Source organism: Crinia signifera, chromosome 2 (genome assembly GCF_055691185.1).
Source record: "Crinia signifera chromosome 2, ASM5569118v1, whole genome shotgun sequence".
In the NCBI taxonomy this organism is placed as follows: Eukaryota; Metazoa; Chordata; class Amphibia; order Anura; family Myobatrachidae; genus Crinia; species Crinia signifera.
Genome location: NC_139218.1, coordinates 389,051,759 through 389,069,284, shown reverse-complemented (window position 1 = coordinate 389,069,284; position 17,526 = coordinate 389,051,759). Strand labels below are relative to the sequence as shown.

At 44.3% G+C, this 17,526-nt stretch overlaps 1 protein-coding gene across 15 annotated transcripts in view; it reads right to left on the bottom strand.

Moving 5' to 3' along the window:
- Window positions 1–17,526, bottom strand: part of DLG2 (discs large MAGUK scaffold protein 2) — an 895,737-nt gene that overhangs the window by 21,245 nt on the left and 856,966 nt on the right. For 11 of the 15 annotated variants that reach the window (XM_083170304.1, XM_083170302.1, XM_083170305.1 and 8 more), the window contains 2 exons: window positions 16,525–16,600; window positions 4,397–4,496 (listed from right to left, as the gene is read on the bottom strand). In XM_083170304.1, the coding sequence (XP_083026430.1) occupies window positions 4,397–4,496; window positions 16,525–16,600 (176 nt within the window). Of the gene's footprint in view, window positions 1–2,197; window positions 2,244–4,396; window positions 4,497–16,524; window positions 16,601–17,526 lie in introns of all 15 variants that reach the window. The other 4 variants (XM_083170303.1, XM_083170316.1, XR_014469831.1 and 1 more) reach the window with 3 other exon arrangements.

Sequence of the window (17,526 nt, the reverse complement as noted above, 5' to 3'; positions counted from 1 at the left end):
ATAGTCTATAGTCTAAATGATGGCCCTGATTCTGGGCGGTACGCTACGTTGTGAATTTGCAACGGCGACTGATATTCTGTGTCGCATGCGCATAATCGCTTATGTGAATGCCTTCACTGCGCGCGCCCTCGGAGACTTGCATAGTTTTCGTGGCGCTCGCATCAGGGGGGGTGGGTGTGCAGGAGGTGGCTAAGGAGGTGTTTGCATGTTTTCTAGGCGTACCCACCAAAATGCTGGGTGCTGCAGCGAAAATCAACAAATAGTGTGTGTGTGTGTGTGGGGGGGGGGGGCACTACAAGGCTTGCAAAGCTGCAAACTAACGCTGCTCAACCAGAATGAGGGCCCATGTCCAAACCGTCTTAAACATGGTTGAACAATTTGTTCAAATTTAGATAAATCCAACTTAAACATTTTACTTTACACAAAGTTTGGAAATTTATTGCAAATTTGAATTTCAGGCAGTTAAAGACTAATTTATCCATAGAGCATGGAGATTCCTTATAAATTCTATCACTGATGTGAGTATTGCTTTAACTTTCATCCAAGTGCCTCATTTTATTTGTCCCTAGTGAATTGATAGGCTGTAAGGACGACCTATAAGAAAGAGTCTTAACCCCAATGGAGACATAGGTAAAGGACCGGTTTTGGTCTCCTACCGCCTATGTTTGTCAAAACTAAAACCCAACAAAACTATTTGTAGCAATCTGTGCTTGTTTGCATGCCCACAGGACCCAGGGCAGAAGACCAGGTGGCTTAATGGATAAACTGAATCTGGGTAATGCTAATCATAAATAAATACAGTTTGGAGGTCATTGCTAAAAAAATAAGTAGACCTACAAAGTTGCAGAATTGTACAACTTTATTTTCAGTACCTGTAAGATAATCAAGCATGTTACCTTCATGATCAGTCACTAGATGTCTATGTACAGTACCTGGCACATGCCCAAAATGCACTGAGGAGCTGCAGCAGGTGAGGACAGGGGTGTGACAAACCATTATTATTATTATTATTATTATTATTATTATTAGTATATAATACAAATAATAATAATGATGCCTATAATCATACTAATAATATTATTAATAATAATAATAATACTGTAGATATTTAATAATAATAATATTACTATAAACATACTAATAATAATGAGAATATAATTACAATAATAAGAATATTATCAGCATTAGTATGAATTACTTTAATCATATTAATATTATTAATAATACTAATAATTAATATAATAAATATATGACTATAATAATAATAATAATAATTAATATAATCATACTACTACTAATAATAATATTCATATTAATTATTATTACTATAATCATAATAATATTGATATAATTACTATTATCATACTAATAATAATGATAATATAATTACAATAAGAATAATATTATTATTATTAGTATGATTAAAGTAATAAATACTTTACTCATACTGATACTATTAATACTACTAATAATAATTAATATAATGATTAATAGTAATAATTACTATAATAATAACAAATATTATTACTATAATCATACTAATTATATTTTATTATTAATATCAATACATTTATATTGTCAATTATTTATTATTATTATGATAATATAATAAATACTAGATTTTAACTATTATATTATAATAATTATTGCAATAATTTATGGATTAGGAATACTTTTTTTGTATATTGCCTTTATTTCTCTGCCCTGAAGCCCTGCTGCCTGATACAGCTGCCTCAGGTTGCATAAACACCTTCATTATACAATCAAAGAAACAGATCTGAAAACATTTCATAAAAATAAAACAACAGCACTCAGGAAGCATAGATGTAACCCAGAAATGTGTTTCTGTACATTAATAAGTCATCACTCTCACAGAACCAACTACTATTACAGAAAACCAAAAGCAGCGTTAAAAAACAAGCACGTTAGACAGTTCCATAGGATGCTATGGAGTTCTACCTTATCATCATGCATAACAATACAATCGGAAGCGCATATACAGTATTTTGTGCATTCACTAGTGGGCAACAAATAAAACTGGCGTCTGTGCATGCTGGGTGGGGAAGGTCATTTGGGAAACTAAAAATAAAAAAAAATGAACAGAATTTTTTTTTTAAATATAAAAGGTGGGGTGGGGTGGGGAGGGGAGAAAGAATAGAAACGAGAAATGATGTAGTGACCATTCCTGGGAACTTACTCAGACTCTTTGTTCCATAACCGTCGTCACCTAATCCGGGGATGTCCTGCCCAGCAGTACCCAGAGAGTGAGCAAATGAGAGAGGAAGAGGAGGCGCAGAAGAGGAAGGAAGAAGTCAGTGGAGTTGAAATGAATACTACCATGACAGACCCTGCAGAATACAAATCTGGATCCCTGCTTTTCGGTGTCAATGGAAACATTAAGACTGTGGAAATGTAATGATATTTTCTGTATGTGCTCCCCGGCAGAGTAAGGGTGACCTTGAAGAAAAGCAATGACCTTGAAATTCAAACACTTAGGACATAAGATTCAGAGCTTACTTTGGTGGCACCACATTGGCAAGGAGTTTTTACTGTAGAAAAGACACTAAGGGGGGTATTCAATGTGGGATTCCGACTGTCGGAACGTCCCAACAGTCGGAATCCTGGGCTGTTTTCGGTCGCCTGGCCTGCAATTCGACAGGAGGAATTCAATGTTCCACCTGTCAAGTGGAGAAAAGTGGGCCTGCTGGCGAAAACGGCCACGGATTGTCAAGAAACGGACGTGATGACAATACAGATCCGACTTGTTTTAAAGTCGGGTCTGTTCTGTCTAAATCCATCATCAACGCTGTTGGTAACGGCAGCATTAAATAGGTGGCCGGCTCTATTTCCCCTGTCGGAAATAGCGTCCGAAGTTGAATACCGCCCTTAAGCTTCAAAAAAAAATTAAACCTAATCACCCAATCCAATCAGGAAATGTAAAGTTTTTGAGGTGTTTATACTACTACTATCACTACTACTACTATTAATATAATAATCTGCTGACAAGGCATACAAACGTGTTAGACATGATGTACACTATACTACATGGGTTTAGCATGACCACCCCCTCCTTCCAGATGAGAACACATCCAATTATATTTATAGAAAAATATTCAAAGAAAGGGTACGCATATTTGAAAGTTAAACATTTCTAATTTTGACAATAGGTTACCAGAAGGAAATGGTTGGCATGGCAATGGTTGAAACACGAAAAAGGTTGACAATTTTCTTTTTTATGTTTTGGGACTTTTACATACTTCATAGCATCCATGTGGCCTATGATTGGGAACAATAACATATGCAGAGGGCAGCACTAGCAGAGTAAAGCCCCTGGCCTGACGTGAGGGAACGCAGTACACCACTAATTGGGGGTCTGAGTGCTCAGGTGTCGACACTGGCACCATGCCAAACTTTCAATGCGTCATCATTTTTCTTGTTGACCTTCACAGTATCTCTACCGGTTTTCAGTGTTGACTTTTTGGCCCCAACACTATTGACCTAACTACTCTCGCAATATGTACAAGGCAACCCCTGTAATATTCACTTGGTTACATGTTGGCCCATGTCCTACAGAAAGACAGGCAAGGCACCTGTTGGCTGAGCTGAAATAATCTGTGCTGCTGTTAACTTTAACGAAAACCGCTCTGGCCCCCTCCCCTCTGCCAGCTGCAGCTCCGCAACCACCCAGTGCAATAGAGTCTGAGCACTAAAGCGCTCAGGCTCTATTGCGCAAACGCAATTTTTCCTGTGATTCCGGTAGCACTGCTGCCTTCAATGTGGGGCTACGGAGATTAAGTATTAAAAAATGGGTGCAGTGTGGGCTCCACTGGGACTCAGGGGCCCGAACGCATTGCACCATTGTAAATACGCCACTGGGTTTTTAGAACTCTGCCCAAATCTCCTCTTGTATATTTACTCGCCAAGGTTCTATGGGTGAAACGCAGTCTTCAGGTAGCGCTAATAATGTCCTTTTATTGTAGATGAAAACCAATTGCTCATTCTTACAAGGTCACTCCTAGCTGGATTACAGCACACACGAAGGCAACCAGTTTTTGGGAGACCCACCAATTCACTTTGAACTAGTAACATGAGGTGCACCATGCCTCATTCCTCAACAATGTTACTTATTCATAGCCAATATTGGTTTAGCCCCATAAAAATGGCTGCTTCTACTGCGCAGTAGGTGAAGGTGGCACAGTTCAACCTTTCTTTATTTTTGGAGAGCAGCCAGTGGATCCAGGGTGTACTCATGCAGTGGTCACAGTAGCAATGCCTCGCCTGCCTACCAGTACCCTATGCCTAGATGTGTGAAAGGGTGAGAGGGAGGGAACGTGTCGTGCCTGTCACCCATTAACTTTAGTGCCACACATGACAGCGCCTCTGAGGCTTTACTTACTTTCTGAGTCACTTGCCTCCTGTTCACCTTGCTCCTTGTTCTTGTAGAAGGGGAACTTTCGTGAAAAGATGAGGTTCTTTTTACGCTTGTCATTGAATGACTGTGAAGGAGAGAAGGCATGGGGGCAAAAACAGGGGCGTCTAATTCTTGTCAAACTCATGCTGACAAAACTAGTCTGTAAATGTGGATAGAACTACAGTGACCAAAGCCTCCGCTGGGAAACAAATTCTAAAACCAACACTTTTCTTGCGTTGAAATATTTTCTTGCGTTTAAATTTTTTTCTTGCGCTGAATTTTGAGCTTTATTGTTAATAACATTAATATTTCACTATAAAATGTCATTCAATTTTATTAATATTTCCTTTTTTTAATACATTACACATCAGAGTGTTTTTCAAACAGTATCCTTGACATGTACCTGTTATGTTTTATTTATTTATTTGTGGTATGATCTATTTTTAGATTTTAATTTATTTTGCTGTACTCTAAAGCGCTGCGTTGCAGCACGTTCACGTCTCATTGAATTTTCAAGTCGGTAACTAATTTGCTAATGCACCAGTGTTAGCATTTCTGGCCCTTTACAGTTTTCCGAGAAGAAATTAGATTATACCATGACATGTTATTTATATAAAAAAGAATGTGCCCTTACGTATACTTAACAAAATATATAAAGAAATCAGTATTTGAAAACGTAGAAAAATATTTTTATATAGTGCAACTTTTTGTTAATAAAAATTACTTAGCTAAAAAAGTTTGCTACGTAAGCAATTTAAAAAAAAAAAAAAAAAAGATAAATAAACAGTAAATATTTAACTTGGTCCCAATCCAAAAAAAGTTTCTTGATCAGCAAAAAGATACAAAAATTATAAAAAATAAAATAAAATTAAGATTGCACCTTGTTGACAGCATAAAATAAAATTGAAAATAATTTTAGCTTTAACTTGCAACACAATTACTATTATTGATTCTAATTGCAAAATTAAATGTGTGTTTGAAGGCCAAAAAAATTATCTAAATTGTTAACTTTGTCACTGAAGTTTTTTACCACGTTTACAATTCAAGCATATTTGAACTTTCGAAAAATAACTGAAAAAATGTAAACATAAAGTGGATATGTGGATGATCATTAGCCCGTTCACCTCTGAGTTCACCTGACAGCATGCACCAAATTTTTTTTTTGGGGGGGGGGGGGTGTTAGATTAAGGGGGGTATTCAATGTCAGGAGCACGGCTGTCGAGCTAGCGCGACAGCCGTGCCCCTGTCCCGTTCTCGGTCAGCTCGCCTGGAGCTCGGCAGTCGGGATTCAATGTCCCGGCCGCCGAGCGGCGACAAGGGGGCGTGGCTGCGAGTTGATGACGGAAATAGACGAGCTCCGGCCAGGAGCTTGCCTATTTCCGGCTTTTCTTGGCAGAACGAGCCCGACAGCTTGTGATGTCGGGCTCGTTCTGCGCAAAACCCCTGTTCAATGCTGTCGGGGAAGACAGCATTGAATAGGGCCCCGCAGCCATCTCCCCCATCGGGAGATGGCTGCGGGAGCTCGAATGACATTGAATACCCCCCTAAGACACATGTAGAGGAGAATGTGCAATTTAGGGAACCATTGCAAACCAATGGACTTTCATTGTAGGCAATGCTAGGTTAGAAGTGAGATAAATGACCAACCAATCAGCTACTAACTGCCAGTAACAGGCTAGGTTTGAAAAATGTCAGGAGCTGATTGGTTGGTAGTTTATCTCTCTATTACTATAAATACAGGGGCACCACAATATTTTTAAGTTTAGGGTTGGGAGGGGACGGCAAGATATAATTTCATTTTGGTGCCCCTAAAATTGCTGAGATATTTATCTATTTATGAACTGATGTCCGTCTCTCCCTGGATCATGAATCAGCCTGCTTGTCTGGTCATTATTGCATGCATGACGACCAGACGGGCGGCCAGTCCCTCTTTCAGATACCGACCCACTGGGTGATTATAAGGGAAGATCACTCTTTAAACAGAGGAAAGTGCCACACATTAAACGGCACTGAAACGTTGCCGCTGTGAGAGTTATTATTCAAGGCCCTAGGGGTGCTGCACCCCCCTGCCCTATATCTATTTCTATCTATATCGCAAGGGGGTGCTGCTATGATGGGGGGGGGGAATAAAAGGGCATCTGATGTGGAGGAAGGGTGCAGGGCTGGTTCTAGAAGTGGGGATAGAGGCTAGGGCAGGGTGGAGAAGAGCTGTGGGAAGAGGGCGGAGTAGCGGAGAGGGAAACCCGTGACCCGCTACTCTGACTAGTGCCCCCTCTCTCACCCTGTTCCGGCACCTATGCATATGTGTGTTTGCATCAGATGGTGTGGATTGAAAAGTCTACACTGTCTAGTTCAACAGTCAAGGTCGACGCTGACAAAAGATCGACATGCATTTGTTTGATATTGACAAAATGTTGACACAAGCAAAAGGTAAACATAAAAAAGGTTGACATGGACCCCCAATTAGTGTAGCGCACATACCCTCGGTTTGCTCCCCTCACCAAGCTTTGGGACTTTTGCCGTTCCCAATCGGAGCCCAGGTGGATTTTTTTTGTTTCCCCCCTGCCACTTTTTCCATACTTACCAAGTCCCCCTGATATCTACGGTGCCCTCCAGGAGCTTCTTCTGCGTCTTCAGCGGTCCCTGGAGTGCATTGCGCGGCTGCTTGGGCGCGCCGGTGATATCACCGGCGTGCCTGCAAACTTGCACAATGCACCCCTGGGACTGCTGAAGAAGATCCTGAAGGCTGCCGTGGACGTCGGGGGACGCCATGGGACCATCGGGGGAACCAGGTAAGTATGTTAAAAAAAAAAATCCCAAAAAATCCCGTAAAAAACCCTTATCCGAAATGCTTGTGGTCCAAACGCTTATCATGCCTTACTCTGAGAACGTAAGATCAGGGGTGAAGGAGTTAAGCAATATGATTGGTCAGTGGTAACATAACTTTGTCAAGCCCGCGTAACACCAAACACATGCAAAACACGGACAACAATGCAAGTATGGCGTGTAACGGCGGATAGTAACAAGATGGCGGCAGATGTGCGCACAACATAAAAATGACCTAAAATAAAAGTGACAGATGTGTACCTAATGGACCAGGTGTATATCTTGTAGAAATGTACACTAATAACTCCTGACTAAGACATTTTATGCTCAGTGTTGTCTGGGTACATGAAACACTATTATACAGTAATAACATAGGCACAGTAATAGCTAAGACATAAAATAAATACATGTTCAAAAACATTCTGTTAAAGTGAACCTGTCACCAGGAATTATCATGAACACGACAATAACCGCTGGGTTTTTATTCATTGTTTATTGCAGAAATACTTTCATTCAATTTAATGGCTTATCTTTTTCAATTGCATAGAACCCGTTAGTACGCCCAGATCACTGTTTAATGAGAAATAATTCTCACCGTTAACATACCCGTTAATTTTTCACAAGGCAACGTACAACGGAGGCACCTGCCTACGGCCCGGGTGGTCCTAAGGGGTCCCACAAAGATATCCTGGCCGGCCAAAACTTTTCCCAGACGAGCGTTCCGTGACTACTGCGTGACATTATGACATCACACAGACCTGCGCACACTCTCAAAGTCCCTTTCATGTTCTTTGATAAGATTTTGGACACACAAAAAGGCCTGTATGTGGGCATTCAGGTTACTGTAAATGTGACACAGGTATTAAGCTACTTCCAAAAGACCCAGAGCCTAATTCAGATTTGTACGTAATGCCGATGGTCATGCAGCTGAGCATGACCATCAGTAGACTGTGTACGCGCCAAGGTACTCCAGGGCTGCCGACAGGGGAGTGCCATGGGTGCAGCTGTCCGGGCCTCTGGAGGGGCCCGAGCAGCTGCCCACAGTGGCTTGGCACCCTCCCCACCCCCCGTCCCCGCACAACGCCTCCCCCACCCGGCGGCCACCCAGCCAGGCACGCACAATACACAGTGCAGCCAGCAGAGCCCCGAGCCTAGGATACAGAGGGGCTCGGCGCTCTGCAGGCTGCACTGTGCAGTGTGCGCTCCCGACCGTTTGTGAAGGAGGGAGATGCCACGCCGCCGCCGCTGCTGGTTGTTGCTGCCGCTGCTGGTTGTTGCTCGTAAGTAATGGTAATGGGGGGGAATGATAATTAGGGGGAGGTGGGGTGCGTGCAGGCGCGCGCGGGGGTGTATGCCGGAAGGTCAGTCCCGGGCCCCAACATTTCTAGTGGCGGCCCTGAGGTACTCTATCGCTGCCACCATATTTGCCTACCCTCCCGCAAATCGGGTCCCCCTCCCGACCCCCCGGGAAGGGGGGCAAGTCTCCCACATTTTCCCCACAGCCCTGGTTCCCCCCTTCCCCGCGGTATAAACCCCCGAATTTTGCGGGTTCGCGGGGAGGGGCTAAAATGACGCGATTCGCGTCATATTAGCCCCTCCCACCATTCATGGACCCGCAAATTGTTGCAGCTGCCAGTCATGGGGCTTCTCCTGGAGAGGAGATTGAAGAAGTCGGCAAGTATGCAGTAAACACCTAGTGCTATGGATTGTTGGAGGGCCCCAAATTGGTATCTTGCCTAGGGCCCCGTGAGGTCTAGATCTGCCTCTGGTGTGGGGTTTAAAATAATGCTGGGATGATAGAATCTTCCTTCCAATGACTGAGCAGACGGCTCTGTAATTTAGGTAAAGAGTGGCTTATATTGTTAATGTCCCCTTAGTTGGATAAATCCCCGTCTGATGGGTTACAGACCTGGAGCTGATTTCTGTGCGGATGACAGTTTCACTTTAATAAGAACACAGTCCAGTAAGCAATATACACAGCGAGACCCAGCAAAGGGGGTTATTTATAGATATTCCCTCTGAGGGAAATGCAGAGAGTCCACATGTCAGGGTCCCCTCGCTCACACACAGTCCTGTATTATCTATTATATAACACCGTTACACATTACACCCCACATAATAACAATACTTTTACTTTGTTACTGTTGCTGGTGGCGTCATACAGGAAATGTTCAACATCGGACAAATGTTAAATAAAAAAGAGAACAGTGACTAAAATGAATATTTGTACCTGTGAGTGTCACCGTGTTGTGTGTTTTATTGCAATAGGGCAAAACTGTATGAAGGAGACAGTTGTTACCCCAGTTTTTGGTGTTCGTACCTTAACCCTTTGAGTGCCAAGTGAATTTGTCAAAATAGGTGTGAAAATTGCCAAGCCAACATTTGTATTCATTAATTCTTGAAATTTTTCACAAGCCCAAGAAGGAGATCACCCTGTGAGATCATATATATTAAAAAATCTACGCAGGATAATTTTCTCTCTTCTTTTTAGTTCTAAATATCATTAAAAGTTAAATTTTAAATATTTTTGAGAATACTCGCTCTCTTCAAATATTTTCTTCCTTGGTGTGCATCCAATCGTGCAATTCTTTCTCTTTCTAGTTTTTATTCATCATAATGACCTGTAGTGTAACCTTATATAGGAAATATAATTTTTTTTTTTTTTACACATTTTTTTAATTTGAATTTATATAACAAATGTGAGCGACACCGGTATTTTTAGAGGATATTTTGCACATCTCTCCCATTTTACACCCCCATACATCAATTTCTTGCCAGGGGTTACATGCTTGTTGCCAGGGTTTTCTGGCACTTCCTGGTAAAACAATACACTCTGAACTCTCCTGACAGATGCTCGAGGCCCAGTAGGATCTCAAGCATCTGTCTCCTCCAAGCGGTGGCCATTTTTGGAGGGCCATTTTCACCAGATTCCATGCGGACCGCCTGCCACTTCTTGGACTATGATGGAAATGTTACGCCACTGACATACCTTCTGTGGGTAGGGGTCAATAGGGTCCCCTGTATGAAGGTCGACACAGATTAGGTCATCCACTGAAGGTCGACACGGCTTAGGTCAACACATAAAATAGGTTGACATGTATAAGGTTGACAGGGTGTGGAGGTCGACACAGGGAAAAGGTCAACATAAGGTATTCACGTTTTTTTGAGCCAACATAAACCATGCTTTATGCAAAATAGACATGTCATAGGAGGCGAAGTGTGAACGGTAGCCAGAAAAATGGCTGCCCCCGTAATGTAGAGACAAATATGGTCTCCATGCACAAAAATGGCTGCCCCCGTAATGTAGAGACAAATATGGTCTCCATACAGAAAGTTAGTTGGGAGACTCTATGATGTATTCTACTATTCAAACTGAGAAAAATATAAATATAAATCACCTTTTGTGAGTCGCGTCCAGTGACATGGAGATTAGGCGTATCACTGGAAGCTGCCTCATATTTTACGGTTTTTAGTATCCCTTTAACCCCTTCTTTTGACTTGTATAATGTTTGTCTAGTTTTAGAGTAATTAATAGCACCGTTGCGGGAGTACCGGTTTACCAAATCAGGCAAAAAAGCCTTTTGTTCATATTGTGACAGACATTTTAGTGAAGAACCTCAATGGATGGATGGGATGCAGTTTAAATCCCAGCGGTCGGGATCCTGGCGTTCAAAAATCCCGACGCCGGAATCCCGAACGCCGAAATCCCGACACTTTCTCCCCCCGTGGGTGTCCACGACACCCTCGGAGGGAGAATAAATTAGTGTGCCGAGCGTAGCGAGGCACCGGGCCCGCTGGGGGAAATCCCCCCCTTGTCGGGATTTCGGCGTTCGGGATTCGGGCGTCGGGATTTTGAACACCGGGATCCCGACCGCCGGCTTTTCATGCCGAATTCGGATGGACAGGACATCCCTTTTATTTCAGCGACAAACGTTTGTGACTTGGGTCAGATTAAACAGTGAAGCGGACACAAAATACAAAAATAGGCCCATTATTACGGCCACACAATCAGCCATAAATCTAAGTATTAAAATGTAACTTTTTTCCCTACAAATTCTGCAATTTTTTTCATGTATATAGGAAGACAGTGGGGCTGACAGTGTAGGAGGTGTACACGCCCACACGGTTCTGGCCACACCCACACAGCATTGGTCATTCCCACATGAAACTGACCAGACCCACAAATAACTGGCCACACCCATAGGCCCTTATTCTAGTTGACTTGGACGGATGCGTATTTTCGGACGGCCACCGAGTGTTCTTAGCCCCGCCTACTCTACGGATCGCTCACACCGTCCGAATGCGGTAAGACGCAGAGCGAACGGACCGTGAGTGGATGTTTCATGTGAACAACTCCCCCATCTGTGGGAACCTCCCCCATCCTCTGATGGTTGCCGACCATCGAATGATGGACCTAGCGGTCAGACAGCTCTGAGTGCTCCAGACCACTCTGACAGTTCTCCGTATGAAAGCAGGGATATGGGCAGGCAGCTGGCATCCGGCTATGTTATATGTTCGCCCCCCACACATGCGCCACGGCCGGATTACCATACGTACGCCAAGTGTTTTCATGGGAACGCCCATGAAACGCGGGGCGTACGCATATGGTAATGAGCCCAAACAGCCCTTCACGCCCCTCTCCACCCTCTGCTCGGATTGTTTCGACCAACTGTTTTCTGTATGGAATTCACGCCGTGTTCAGACGTGCTTGGCGTTCGCACATGTGCAGAATCGCCTCTGCACATGCGCACCGAACACGCAGCCGTCCGACTCAATCAGAATAAGGGCCATAATGCTCTTATCATACCCACTCGGCACTGGTCACATTCACATGGCAACACACATTGCACAGGGGTAGTAACAGCTGTTTATCACCCCCTGTCCCACTCCTCACATCTAAAGTGATGGGAGATCGCAGGGTGATATTCAATTGATGCTGCTGATCGCATAGCGGCTAAATGCAAGAAAACTAATGCATGCAATGTGAAAAGTCCTATTTGAGCGCTCAAATGGGCCACTTTTCACTTATTTCAGCTCACCAATCCTGGGGGGAGCGATCTGAAATGCAGATGCTGGCAATCAATTGCGTCTGATTGGAGTAACAATTGAATAGTCTCGTTGGGCGCCATCTGCTGGCTGCCAATCCGCTAACTGGCTAATTGAATTCCCGCCAATTAAAGCATTAGAGGTTCTGTCAATGGTGAAAATACCAAATTAAGGTGGGAGCTATCTAAGACGGGGTCCTTTTCTATGGTGCATAACTTAAGCCACTCAAAAATAATTTTCCCTAACACAAATCATTACTTCTTGCTGAAATTGACAGTAGAAGCTTCAGAAACACATTCTTGCTAAATAGATGTTGAGAACAACTATAACCATGGAAACCACAATTATACAAATGAGTTTCTGAGGTCTCAACAGACAATTTCAGGCACTAGCCCCATAGTTAGCAACATAAGTCATGCTAATAATGGCTCTTATTCTAGTTGGTTCCGTCCCCCGTGGGTTCGCACGGGGGACTGATCTTTTGCGTCTGTGCATGCGCCCGGCACTGCAAAGTGATCTTTATTAGGCAAAGTAATTTCTGAGTGGATTTACCCTATAAGAAATGGCGATGTAAAAGGTCCTTTATCTTGTGAGGCTTTATGACAAAAGACGGAGGTGGTGATACAGTTAGCAAAAATGAATGGTGGAAAATGAAGATAAAATAGAATTGCATTCTTCTGTACACTGCCTGGGAGAGTGACTACAATACTGAGGTTCTAATGATCGTTTTCAGAGTTGAAGCTCATTTGTGTAATTGCATAATTATGAGATTACATATAACAATGTTCTCTCTTGTGAATGCATTATAATAAACTCTCTTCAATTATGCTTTGTTATGCACCCATTCTGCTTTATGCAGTCTGTGTTTTGGGAAACTGATTGAAACTTCACTGGCTCCCAGTTTTGCATCAGAGGCTAAGGTATACCTGCAGTATGTCTGCTGGGAGGCGCAAGGGCTGCTGGTCAATGTAGTTCTCCCAGCAGCTGGCTCCGGAAGGAATGCAAACTCTATGAGGGGGCAGCAGGGGTGGGGGGGGGGGGGGTGGGGTGTCATATGGGGCCTGAGTCAGAATAATTAGCTGGGCTGCGAATTCCCAGCCCAAGTGATCGAACAACTGTGCATGCACATGTCACTTACTGGGAGATAAAGAGCAACCATTAAACATGGACCAGCGGTACAGCTATGCTGGTCATTTGGCTAGGGATGGTGATCAATGGGTCTATCATCAATGGTTTCAATTAATGGCGGGAATTGGTGCCTTGGTGGTTTATACAAATTGGGGTTATATAGTGGGGGCAGCAGGAAGCCACAAACTGGGAGTTATATAGTGGGAGGGGCAGGGTCCCCAGCAGCACAGAGTATGTCAGGATTTGGAGAGATGTGTTAGTGAGGACAGGGCTGTATGTGACAGGGGCAGTTACATGATGTGAGGAGGGGAATGGGGGCAGCAGGAAGCCACAGACTGAGAGTTATATAGTGGGAGGAGCAGGGTCCCCAGCAGCACAGAGTATATCAGGATTTGGAGGGATGTGTTAGTGAGGACAGGGCTGCATGTGACAGGAGCAGTGACATGATGTGAGGAGGGGAATGGAGGCAGCAGGAAGCCACAGACTGAGAGTTATATAGTGGGAGGAGCAGGGTCCCCAGCAGCACAGAGTACATCAGGAGATGAATAATGTGACAGTGAGGACAGGGCTGCATGTGACAGGGGAGGTGACATGATGTGAGGAGGGGAATGGAGGCAGCAGGAAGCCACAGACTGAGAGTTATATAGTGGGAGGAGCAGGGTCCGCAGCAGCACAGAGTATATCAGGAGATGAGGGATGTGTCAGTGAGGACAGGGCTGCATGTGACAGAAGCAGTGACATGATGTGAGGAGGGGAATGGAGGCAGCAGGAAGCCACAGACTGAGAGTTATATAGTGGGAGGAGCTGGGTCCCCAGCAGCACAGAGTATATCAGGAGATGAGTGATGTGTCGGTGAAGACAGGGCTGCATGTGACAGGGGCAGTGACATGATGTGAGGAGGGGAATGGAGGCAGCAGGAAGCCACAGACTGAGAGTTATATAGTGGGAGGAGCAGGGTCCCCAGCAGCACAGAGTATATCAGGAGGTGAGTGATGTGTCAGTGAGGACAGGGCTGCATGTGACAGGGGCAGTGACATGATGTGAGGAGGGGAATGGAGGTAGCAGGAAGCCACAGACTGAGAGTTATATAGTGGGAGGAGCAGGGTCCGCAGCAGCACAGAGTATATCAGGAGATGAGTGATGTGTCAGTGAGGACAGGGCTGCATGTGACAGGGGCAGTGACATGATGTGAGGAGGGGAATGGAGGCAGCAGGAAGCCACAGACTGAGAGTTATATAGTGGGAGGAGCAGGGTCCCCAGCAGCACAGAGTATATCAGGAGATGAGTGATGTGTCAGTAAGGACAGGGCTGCATGTGACAGGGGCAGTGACATGATGTGAGGAGGGGAATGGAGGCAGCAGGAAGCCACAGACTGAGAGTTATATAGTGGGAGGAGCAGGGTCTCCAGCAGCACAGAGTATATCAGGAGATGAGTGATGTGTCAGTGAGGACAGGGCTGCATGTGACAGGGGCAGTGACATAATGTGAGGAGGGGAATGGGGGCAGCAGGAAGCCACAGACTGAGAGTTATATAGTGGGAGGAGCAGGGTCCGCAGCAGCACAGAGTATATCAGGAGATGAGTGATGTGTCAGTGAGGACAGGGCTGCATGTGACAGGGGCAGTGACATGATGTGAGGAGGGGAATGGGGGCAGCAGGAAGCCACAGACTGAGAGTTATATAGTGGGAGGAGCAGGGTCCCCAGCAGCACAGAGTATATCAGGAGAGGAGTGATGTGTCAGTGAGGACAGGGCTGCATGTGACAGGGACAGTGACATGATGTGAGGGGGGGGGAGGGGGGGGTGAAATGAGGGTAGCAGGAAGCCACAGATTGAGAATTATTTAAGCCCCATAAACAGTACTCAATTTTTTTCAAAAGATATCTTTGAAATAAAAGGGTAGGTATATCTTGCGCATCATTAACGATATCGCCGTCAGCTGAACATGATGGTCAATTTTGGCAATGAAGCCAATAGCCTGCACTTTCAGCGGGGTCCCGATGATGTCACTGAACGATATCATTAACGATATTGTTTGGTGTATGTGCACTACATCATCCACCCGCTGCACTGCCAATATCGGGGCATTAGTGTCTTAACAGAAAACTCTGCACCCCTGGAAATAAAAGGTAGCTAAGCACAAGGGCCCCAGCTATGCGTACACCCTACTCTATGGGAGGGCTCTATATACACCTGGACCTGTATAATGAAGATGGCATCCATTTATATTACCACTTTATTTTCATATTGCAATACTAAAAGAAGAGACCCTTCAAAATGTCTGTCAGAACAGTCACAGAATTTCATTATTTCACTTTAAGCTGGAAACCATTAATCAGCAATAGTTTCATTCAGAAATAATGAAACTTTGGGTAGGAGGAGGGCTGCCGCTGGCCACAATGCCACCCCCCTCCTTTGCTGCCACCGCTGCTGGTTCCTGCGGTTCCACTCTGCCGTGGCTTCCACCCCCTGCAGATGACATTCACTGGGACGGCGCATGCGCAGAATCGGCCTCGGTACTGTGCATGTGCAGACCCCAGATTCCATTGTAGCAGCCCATAGAGGTATCCCGGAGAGAGGGAACCCCTCCCAATGGGACTGTCTTGGTTGACTGGCAGGTCAGACTTCCAATAGGAAGTCCCTGCCAGTCACAGTGAAGCCAGTGCAGTCTCGGAGACTGCACTGGTGGATCTCACCAGGAGGGGCTGCAGTCCTGCAGCCCATTGGTTAAAAACCGCCACTGCTCCCCACCCACAAGGTCCGCCACTGATTCATACATTGGAGTTCTAGAACAATTTCAGTGCCTCCCCGTTCCCCCCTCCTCGTTAATAACGATTACCTTGCTGCAATTTAACCTGAATTCTAGCATAATCTACAATGTGAACCTAAGACAGTGACTCCTTTAACATGTTGGGTTTGTGTTTACTACCTTTTAATTACTATTTTGTTTTGCAAACATATTTTCTACGTTCCATGTTTGCCCGTGTGAGTGTTCCATGTAGACAGTTTTATATGTGTGTAACATGTCCCAAGTATGTGCTGTCTCCACACAACCATGGTACCAATGATCAAGGAAAATGCATCTTTCAGATTTCAGTTTTTATACCTTACTCACCCCTTTAGAATCTATGACTCCCGGCTTTGCATTAAACTTCACGGTTTTCAATCGCGCTCGCTCTTTTCTTTCAACCCTGTGACAAAAATCAGGTTTATACAAATTAGAACTAATCACTGCATTGTATGTCCTGCCATATACTAATCACTGCATTGTATGTCCTGTAGTACACTAATCACCGCATTGGATGTCCTGCCATACACTAATCACTGCATTGTATGTCCTGCCATATACTTAGCACTGCATTGTATGTCCTGCTGTACACTAATCACTGCATTGTATGTCCTGCTGTACACTAATCACTGCATTGTATGTCCTGCCATATACTAATCACTGCATTGTATGTCCTGTAGTACACTAATCACCGCATTGGATGTCCTGCCATACACTAATCACTGCATTGTATGTCCTGCCATATACTAATCACTGCATTGTATGTCCTGCCATATACTAATCACTGCATTGTATGTCCTGCCATACACTAATCACTGCATTGCATGTCCTGCCATACACTAATCACTGCATTGGATGTCCTGCCGTACACTAATCACTGCATTGTATATCCTGCCGTACACTAATCACTGCATTGTATGTCCTGCTGTACACTAATCACTGCATTGTATGTCCTGCCATATACTAATCACTGCATTGTATGTCCTGCCGTACACTAATCACCGCATTGGATGTCCTGCCGTACACTAATCACTGCATTGTATGTCCTGCCGTATACTAATCACTGCATTGTATGTCCTGCCGTACACTAATCACTGCATTGTATGTCCTGCCGTACACTAATCACTGCATTGTATATCCTGCCATATACTAATCACTGCATTGTATGTCCTGACGTTCACTAATCACTGCATTGTATGTCCTGCCATATACTAATCACTGCATTGTATGTCCTGCCGTTCACTAATCACTGCATTGTATGTCCTGCCGTACACTAATCACTGCATTGTATATCCTGCCATATACTAATCACTGCATTGTATGTCCTGC